At 36.4% G+C, this 9,998-nt stretch overlaps 1 protein-coding gene across 5 annotated transcripts; it reads left to right on the top strand.

Annotated features, from left to right (window-relative positions):
- Positions 1-860: 860 nt before the first annotated feature.
- Positions 861-4,549, top strand: LOC116140212. Of its 5 annotated transcripts, XM_031425872.1 has the most exons (7): positions 861-1,020; positions 1,391-1,820; positions 2,146-2,258; positions 2,739-2,843; positions 3,631-3,750; positions 3,892-4,155; positions 4,273-4,549. In XM_031425872.1, the coding sequence occupies exons 2-7, from the start codon at positions 1,448-1,450 to the stop codon at positions 4,399-4,401; spliced, it is 1,104 nt and encodes a 367-aa protein (XP_031281732.1). In that variant the 5' UTR covers positions 861-1,020; positions 1,391-1,447; the 3' UTR covers positions 4,402-4,549. The 5 variants fall into 5 exon arrangements, with proteins under 5 accessions (XP_031281732.1, XP_031281721.1, XP_031281709.1 ...); XM_031425861.1 differs by having other exon boundaries at positions 3,631-4,149; XM_031425849.1 differs by having other exon boundaries at positions 3,631-4,155.
- The last annotated feature ends 5,449 nt before the right edge of the window (positions 4,550-9,998 follow it).

Below are 9,998 nucleotides of genomic sequence, written 5' to 3'. Positions count from 1 at the left end.
CATAAATTGTTAAACATAAATTTAAAGAACACTTTTAACAGTATTTTTAAACTCACTTTTAACATGAGTTAGTATTTTACTTTTAGACATTATTTATTATTTCCACTTAATACAATATTTATATAGAGATATTTTTGGAGAATAGAAAGTGATAAGAGAAACATTTTTGTAAATTAATTGAGAAGAATTGCTATGATTTCAAAACTTTAATAAAGGTAATTCCATGATTAAGCCGGCAGAAGGTTAAGGAAAAATGAATGAGCAGACGACGCCGTTTCTAATTCAGATGTTTACATGGGTATGGGCTGTATGACCCAATGGACTGAGCCAGACTCAATTCGGTTGCATTACCCACGACTAGGAATCGTATTTAGCAGGTTTTGGATCCAACATTATAAACAGACCCGAAAGTTGAGTTTTTTTATTAGAGAAAACTTAAACCTAACCTAAATAAATCTGATAAAGAGATAAATCACTGTCAATAGAAATGTAGTACTTTTTATGTATTAATAAAATTTGCTCAATTTAATATTTTTTACGCATTAAACGGATATGTCGATCCGGGATTTAATACATGGGTCTTAACCCGGAGCTACGTCTATTTTTTCAATATCTGGACCGGGCCAGGGTTGTACATCTACTTTCTCTTTAGTCTTTACAGAGGTTTAATGAACCGCGCAAATTAGCTCATTCCAGTCAAATCGAATCCATTCCCCTATTCCTAATCTCTCATTTTCTTTTTCCTTTCAATTAAAAATAAAATAAAATCCTTAATTTTCTTGAATTCCGAATCCCTATCACCGACACCAACCATCATCTCATCGCCACAGAGCTCCTCACCGCGCACGGTCACAGTTATCACCGGCCATCTCTTCAATCCTTATCACTGCCGACCACCCCGTGCCCACCACAACTGCCACTCTGCACGGCCATCTCTTTGCCTCCACAAGACGTAACCAGTCACCTCCAAGCGACCGGCGACGCGACATCGTCATTAGCTGCCTCAGATCATCATGTCAGGTTCTACGCATTCTAGTACTCTTCCTTCTCTTTACTTACTCACTTATATAATTTAACTATTATCCTGTGATTCATTTCCTCTTTCGTATGCTTCAATATCTTATGTTACAAATTTCAAGAAGATCTACCAACTCAACTTAAAATGAAATTTTAATCTTCAGTTAATAAGTTATTAATGTTCTTTTTAGTTAATTTTAATCTTCTTTAGCTTTATTTCTTCATGTAGATGCATCTGTTATTGATTGAGAAATTGAAAATATAATTCATATTATTTTGAGGAAGGATTTTCATTATAGGAAAGTAATTTGTTCTTAAGTGTTACTGCACCCAATTCAGTATTGTTTGTAATTCTTAATTTTTGATTCCTCAGGGCGGTGAATCGAAACTCTAGCTAATTGCAGTATGAAATGTTAAGTATATATGTATAATGGATTCTAAGGCCTTGGCAAAATCAAAGAGAGCTCACTCTCAACACCATAAAAATAAGTCTCATCCAAATCAGAAGTCTAAAGCCCCATCAGCCAGTTCTGACAATGCTGGAAGCACAACTAAACCAACGGGAAAGCAGGTTGGGGAGAAAACCCGACAGGTCCAGCGTATATCTAGACTCCCTTCGAACTGGGATCGCTATATAGATGAATTTGATTTGGATGGAGAAGATCAGTCTGGTGATAGCACAAGTCAATCCTCTGATGTTGTTGTGCCAAAGAGCAAAGGAGCAGACTATTCTTACCTGATAGCAGAGGCTCAATCATATTGCTATTCAGATAGCTTTCCTTCTTTAGAAGATGTTATGCCTGGTATCCCCTAGCTTCTGATCTAGCTGTGCATTTTAGTTATCTAATATCTGTTTTATACTTAAAACAGATAAGTTAGTACTGCATATTTTGTATTTGCTTAAAGGAAATGGTTAGCTGGCTATACAATTTTCCATCCATATGTTTTTGTTGAATCCTCATGAGAGAATTGCCAACTAACATGTGTGTAAAGAACTGGGATAAGATGATAAGAAGATTATTCTTTAAGCCATGAGTTGAGTTCCTGGAAAACTTGAAAGCTTTTTGAGAACTTAATTGAGGTTTAAATGTAAATGCTTGATATGAAATAATTTGGGAAATATCACAGGAGGCTTTATCGAGGGAGTTGGATCTATGCTTTCGGTTAGGGGGGAGGGCATTTTATCATGGATTGGGGAAGATAACTTTATCGTGGACAATAAAACAACTTCAGTTCAAGAGGTAATTTAGTATTGATTGTTTTAATGTTGGAAATTATAAAACTAGGTTATTCAGATGATTTTTTCCCAGTTCGTTTCACTATTATATAGAAATAAGATGTTGAATAAGGTAGTTTTATATGTATTCATCTCTATACAATATTATATAAATAAGTTATTCAGTGGCTTATTCCTTGCATAAAATTTGTTTATTTGATTTCTTATTTCTATACAATATAGAAGGAACCTGAAAAACACATATGACTAACCTTAGTTAGAAAATTAGGGCTTGTTTTTTATTTGAAAAAAAAAAAATAGGAGTTCCAAAGTTGTGCCAAGCATGGAAATTTTGTTACAACATATGCTTGTCCATTCCTTTATTGCAGTTTTTCTTACGGTGGAAGCCACTTGCAACTTTTATTATGTGTTTTTTGGTTTTCTTATTTTTCTTTTCTACCCTCTTACCTTGTGTTTTATTCCCTTGGCATTGTTATCTACGCAGGCATCATTTCTCTCCCTAAATTTGAATGCTCTTGCAGAACAGCTAGCAAAAGTAGACTTATCACAGAGGCTGTTTATTGAAGCAGATTTGCTGCCATCAGAGCTGGTATTTTTAGTGATTTACCTAATTTACTTTTTATGTTGTTGCATGTAGAGTTTTTGATGTAGGAATATGACTTGATTTCTTATTTTGTAATTCCTTATTCTAATAGTGTTAGGATTTTCTTATTTCTTGTTCTAGTAGCATTAGGATAAGTTTGGTATAGATAGGCTTGTTATCCTACAAGCACTAATCGAATGGATTTATAATAAAATTTCTCAAGTGGTTCCTTTGTGAATTGTTTCGTCATGGGTTGACAACTTCTCATGGATTTGAGATTCATTGTTCGTAGATTCGAGCCGCTGCGCTAGAGCGTATCTAGTGCCAGTCCAATTTCCGCTGCGTCAGTTTGTGACTATTTTAAGGCCAAATGGGGGCCATAGCCTTCCAGAGCTCCATCCATCACCTTTTGCCCCAGAGCTGCATGCAGTATTAAAATAAAAAGACACATTCTACGATGAATTGGCCGTGCAAACAGTGTACAGTGATTATAATTGCATAGGCTATTTGAACTATATGAGCTTTTCAATTTACCAAATTAAAGGTTCTCTAAACCTTTTAAACTTGAAATTAAGTTTTAAAAATCAAATTACACTTTTATTTATTGGATTTTTCCTCAACTTTGAGAAATTGGGATCAAATGTGTTAATGTTTAGTTTCTTTGGTTCATTAAAAGTACAGTCGCAAACTCCTTTAAAATTCTGACTTTGCCCTTACAAACACTCGTAGTCCAATAGCTTCTTTTCTATAACTATTAAAGACTATGCTGAGACAGACATGGTTTCTGTGACAGGGAGCAGAGGGATCAATGGCGAGAATCGATGATGAACATGGCCAGATTGAAACAACTCATGAAAGTGAAGCTGCTGCAGATATATCTGATGATGGAGCTTTCAATGATTTATCTGAGAAGGTTGAAGTTGCAGATACCGCATTTACTTCGTTTAGTTCTCGCACTTATCATAAAGATGCAACAATTCATAGTCGAGGGCCTGATTTGGTTAATCAAGTTAAAGATGGTTTGACTTTCAGTCATTTTGATAAATCTGCGCAGAGCAGAGTGCTGGAGTCCACAGTAAAATTTGAAGCGGCACCTGCTGAAGCAGAGTTAGATATGCTCCTTGATTCATTTATTGATTCCAAGTTTCTCGATTCCTCAGGCTACAAAGCCAATCACAACTTCACTAAGTCCCAACAAGAATGTTCTGCAGCTCCGCCACAACCTTCAGGACATCCAGTTACTGCCATTTTTGATGATGTACTCGATGATTTATTACAGGAAACATCAAATTTGATGAACCAGTCTCAGGAAGTAAAGGTTTTTCCTCATGATACTCGATCTTCTTCTCACTCTGTTACAAATTCTAAACTGCCGCAACTTTCACGGAATCCAGTTACTACCAGTTTTGATGATGTACTTGATGATTTATTGCAGGAGTCGTCAACTATGATGAGCCATTCGCATGATGTAAAGGTTGTTACTGATGATACTCAATCTTCTTCTTACTCTGTTACAAAGTCTAAAGTGTTGGATGATTTTGATTCATGGTTAGATACAATTTGAACGGTGTTTTTACTTTTTAGTTCAAATTCTTCACTCATGTACCATAATTAAGTGAGATGGGAACATTTGATGGGCTTGTGTTTATTCTTCTTTACAAATTATCACCGGGAACATCGGACAGATCGCCTATCTTATAAAGGTTTGTCAACTGAGATCCGATCAAGAGTTGATTCACCATTCTGTCACTCCCACCTTTTGGTTTCAACGAGAAAATTTTGAATAAGCAAGATATCAGTGCATACAGAAACTAAAGCGACTAGTTTTGTTGAATTAATTGAAAAAAAAAAAGATTTTTTTGATTAAGATAAACAAGTTACAAAGAACAGGATATCTATTGTTTTAAACATTGGAGCTCCAAAGTAAAAAATTAATTTGTACTTCATTGGCTCACTGAACAGTTGGGTTTATTTGCTTGGAATGGTGGATTGATCCTGATTCCTGATCTTGATGTTTTTTTTTTGGATCGAGGGCAAGTTGTCCTGGTTAGTTTGTGCGTACCTTGATTATCCTTTCTTGGTACATTGAATGTCTTACAAACACAATGTTCCTTGATCTTGATGTTTTTTTTTTTTTTTTTGGATCGAGGGCGAGTTGTCTTGGTTAATTTGTGCGTATCTTGATTATCTTTTTTAGGGTCTATTGAATGTCTTACAAACACAATGTTCTAAAGCAAGTCATAAATGTCAATATGTGACTTGATGTTAATATGTGGCTTGATGTTGATGAAATTTGTATATATATACCTATATGCATACACTGCATGATTGCAAGTGTGTTCATTAATGTATGAATAAAACAAAATCATAATTTAATTATAGAAGAAAGAAAGAATTTTTACCAACCCAGGGCTGACGGTAAAAGTAAAGACAAACTATTCTGGCCAGAAATATTAACAAAATAATTATTTTTTAGTCTTAGACGAAGAAGGGTGTGACAATTAGGGGTGTTCAAAAGAATCGGTTGGAACCGGAATCGGCGGGTACCCTGGGTTTGTTCCGGTTTCTACTCAGAACCAATCGTCAATGGGTACGTTCTGGTTCCAAATTTTTGAACCGTTACTGTGCGGTTTCGGTTTCGGTTCCTATAGTTAGGAATCAGAACCGAAACTAGAAACCAGGAACCGAGACTAATATAAAATAAAATTAAATATTTGGAGGGTTAATAAAAATTTTTGTAGAAAAAGTAATGTGAATACATTTATATTTATATTTCATAACATTTAAAGTAAGTTGGTTTGACTTTTGAAAATCTACCTTTACAAAGTAATGGAGTTTGTAATTTTGAATTTTATTTTTGTTAACAAGTGTCAGGTGGGGGGGTATTTGTAAGCTTTTAAGGGTTTTTTTATCATTTTAAAAACTTTTGGGGGGTCATGAATTTTACAGGGTACCCAGAACCGGAACCGGAACCATTGTTACAGGTTTTGGTACTGGGTACCTAGAAACCGGAACCGTCGGTTCTGGTTCTAGTTCCAAATTTCAAGGAACCGTCGGTTCCGGTTCCGGTTCCTTCAAAAAGTGCAGGGTACCCAGAACCGAACACCCCTAGTGACAATGGTAATGGTGATGGTGGTGAGAGCGGCCAAGAATCAACCAACTCTGAACTGAAATCAACAATTGTTTCTAGTTGGAGAGCTTTAGCGACTATAATTTCATCTTTGGTGAATAAATCTTTGAAACAACAGGTACATTTACTATTTTCACTCTTTCCCAATTCCATCTTGTTTAATTTTCTCATTTGATAAAATAACAGCTTCACTTACACTAGGATCTGTATCAAGAAATAGAAAAAAAAATAGTCCAGGAGAACTTCATTGAAAGATGCAAGACCAAAGATGAAGAGAACAAACCTGTAAACAAGGTTAGCAAAGCCAACAATGATCCTAGAGGCAAAGATGGCGTATCTAGCTTTAAGTGACTCTGGACCTCTAGTGCATTTATTTTTATGATCCATGGTCGGAAACAGCTAGATTTGACTGTTTCACTACCACATCTTTGCTCTGGTTCTAAGCCTTTGTTCTTTTTCTCTTAATTTATCCAACAGAGAATTTTTTTGCTTCGGCTTGTTCCTTTACTTCCATTTACCATTTTAAATTATCTCCTCTCAGTGACAGTCCCGTTCATATTGGCAAGTACATGCTGGCTTCTTGGTTGGGAATGATGGTAATACAGCAATCCACTTTTTTCACCATTAGGGATTAGTTTATAAGCTTCCAGTTTTATGCTATATTAACTTTGTGGTAATTTAGATGTAAATGTTTCATTCAGTTACATACTTTGAGCTTTCTTTATTTGATCACTCATTAAGGAGGTTGTAATATTGATTATTGAAAACCGATCTCCTGATTTCGTTGGTTGTAATATTGATTGTTGACAACAGATCTCCTGATTTCTTTCTTGTGACAGCCAAGTACATTTGCTTTGGTGTATGTTGGAACAACTTTGAAGGATCTTTCCGATGTCACGCATGGATGGAATGAAATTTCGACCACTCGTTGGGTTAGCATAATACCCTCTTACTTTGATTATTTTTAAAGCTATGAAGATCCTAACTATTTTAACATTAATCTTTCTGACAATAATTTAACCGTAGTGCAAACAAACTGACTAACTTATTGATTTCAGATCGTATAGTAATTTTCTTAAGCTATGCAGTTGGGTTTCTGATTGCATATGGGATTACTATCTTCATTGTAAGTCTGTTGTTTAATATGCTACATTTGCGTGTGGACGCAGGTACTTATGGCACTGGGCTTGATGATATTTGGTGAGTCCTCATCGACCCTTCATTATATTAGTTCTCTTCCTATTTGTGTCTTTAAACCATATTGTTCATAATAAGAACCGGCATGAACAAATTGAATTTGATTTAACTTTTGTAACTAAAACTTAATCAGGTGAATTACTGAAATTATTCTTCTTTGTTGTGGTTGGACATAGTCGTTGATGCTTGATTTTAACACCAACGATCTCGCACGTGCAAAATGCTAAGACAGTCTTAGAAATTACACATGAAATGATTAAAGGTCACTACTTTCACAGTAGTATGCAAAGACTTAAAAATAAATGAGACAATGAGAATTTTTATAATGGTTCAGATGCTTAAAGTAATTCCTACATCTACTGTTTTCTTTTATATGAGTGTTCTTGGTGATTAGCCAAGTTTACAAGAGGTCGCTAATATCGAACAAAATTACAAGAGCTTGTTATTCAGAGTGAATATTAAGCCAATCTCTTTCTCGTGGGTTGTCTTTTGCTATTTACTTTGTTGAATTTAGAGAGCCTGATCCTCTCTATTTTGTGAGAGGGAGTTCTCAATTTATAGCCGCCGAGTTCAAGGTAATGATTACAAGTTTGCAAGTGGGTAGGTGTCGTGCAAGTCCTTCTTTGCATCCCATTGGTTGATAACTTAGGAGATATCCTTAAATTATATGGGGTTTGGACAGGTGTGCGGACTGGGTTGGTGACAACTATATTCTTTCTGTCTTGGAGCGACGTGGCAGATTCTGGGTGGCGCAAAGCCTTCCTGAACTCTCATTGGGGCTTGCTGATATAAGCTTACGTTAGCCTTGGTTTTTAGGCATAATAGAAGCTCCCCAATTCTCGAGATTCAAGAATTGGATCTTGAGAACTTCATAATTATGCCGCGACCTGACTTGACTTCAAAAATGTTTGCTCGAGCTGAGAGCTGAGAGACAATCACATCATTGCAAACGATCTAAAGTTGATTGCTTGATCTGATTTCTGAAATTCTGTCTTGACTTGCGAACTAAATGTAAGTCGTGAGCTATGACTTGAGAGTATCACAGGTGACCTGACGTGATTGTTTGTTGAGATCTACCGACCTGAGCTTGATCTTGTCTTCAGTCATCGGGAGATGTTTTAAACTCTAACTGTCATTCACGACCTAAAAACACTTAGAATATTTCATGGTTGAAAATTCTAAACCATATTGTTTGGTGTTCGTGTTTGACATGTTAAATAAATGTCTTTTTTGAACGACCTCTTTAAATGTTATCTGTTTCACTTGACAACTGGCTTAGTCAATAAAGTAATTTTTATCTGACAGATGTGTCGTTGTGCGTAATAAGTGTTAGCCATGAGCATTAAATGCAAGCCATGGTGAAACGACATTCCCTTTTGGTGCATTAAATGCAAATAAGGGCGCATTAAATGCAGAAGAGATAATCACATTGGCGATTGACGTTCTTGATAAACGTCAGTTGATTTCTGCAAGGCGTGAGAGTTACTCTTCCCATGGATCGATGACACGTGGTCGCGATCTACGACTAAGAATGAATTCCTGCCCAAACGTTGCTTATAAAGAAGTTGTAGCGTCGTCTTCTTCACTATAAAACCCTAACTTTTCAAAAAACTCAAAATTTTCAGAGAGAAAACAACATTTTCTTACTCCAAAAAATTTGTTCTTCCTTCACTAGTTCATGTGAACCCAGTGCTACAATAGAGCATCCATTTCAGGCAACCAAGAGGTAAAAAAGTTTCTTCCTTTTTCTCTTTTTCACATTTCTACAAATTTTTTTTTTCTTTTTACAGTCATGGTGGTTATGGGTATCTGGTAGGTCTTAGGAAATGAGCACTTCTAGGTAGTGTTTGAAAGAAACATTTGAAGGCTTAAAACTTAGGGTGAAGAGTCATAGAGGACTACTTTTAGGAGCTTTTAGGGTTTAGAAGCTTGACGGCCATGGTAGAAACCATAGAGATATCGTCCACTTCGTCTGAGTCGTCATATGAGGTAGATTTTTCAGGGTTTGAGTCTCCCCTAACTGTCATACCTTTATAGACTCTAGAGCCAATGGAGATCCCTGAAACAAAAATAGTCGGCGAAGAAAGCAAAGCTCACACCCACTAGGCACCTCTGCAGGTCCTAGGAAGGTGATAAGGTCGACTGCCATAATGGAAGAAATCAAAAAGGCGTTGGACCAATATGCGATCGAAGTAGACGTGTATCGAAAGAGGTCGTACACTGCCCAAGATCCTCTCGAGGGAATGGTTGCGATCTCGCACCATTCTAACTGACGTCGAACGCATATATGATAGTTATCGCTATGTATATATTGTTCTGTGAGCACAAACTCGAGGAGCCAATGACACTAGAGTTCGCTTGCGCCTATATCTTGAAGAAGAGTAAAGATAACGACTCGTACTATCTCTCTAAGCGATCAACGATCGAGGGAGGAATATTTGGTTATCCTAGCAATGTGGGAGCATATGAAACCAAATATTTTTACTTTAAGCACGACGGGGTCTGTAAATTTCAGGAACCGAGCAGGTTTTTCCCTTCAATTTTCAGGTCGTTTGTCCTTTTTTACTTGTTCTTTTTTCGAAATATAAGCTAACAAACTATTTTCTTTGCAGAAAACAAAACAACCAAGTTGCAGCTGTTGACTAATCGTAGCCGCATTCAAGCATTTGGCCAACTTCTAGATGGGTAGATCACTTCGTTGACTGAGTAGATGTGGCAACTTAGCAATGAGGTGGAAAGGAAAGCCAGCCATTGGTCGCTGCAAATTATTCATAGCTTGTGAGTGAACAATCCAAACTTGGACATTTCCAACCTCCCTGAAGAATATCAGGCAG

The sequence above is a fragment of the Pistacia vera genome, unplaced genomic scaffold (assembly GCF_008641045.1).
Source record: "Pistacia vera cultivar Batoury unplaced genomic scaffold, PisVer_v2 Contig1106, whole genome shotgun sequence".
In the NCBI taxonomy this organism is placed as follows: domain Eukaryota; kingdom Viridiplantae; phylum Streptophyta; class Magnoliopsida; order Sapindales; family Anacardiaceae; genus Pistacia; species Pistacia vera.
Note: the sequence above shows the minus strand (reverse complement) of the source record. Positions and strands in the feature narration are given on the sequence as shown.

Coding starts and splice junctions, on each gene's coding strand:
- LOC116140212 (XM_031425849.1), top strand. CDS start 1,448: ATGGATTCTAAGGCCTTGGCAAAATCAAAGAGAGCTCACTCTCAACAC. Junction 2,844..3,630: donor ATTTGCTGCCATCAGAGCTG/GTATTTTTAGTG, acceptor TTTCTGTGACAG/GGAGCAGAGGGATCAATGGC. Junction 4,156..4,272: donor ACCAGTCTCAGGAAGTAAAG/GTTTTTCCTCAT, acceptor GATTTATTGCAG/GAGTCGTCAACTATGATGAG.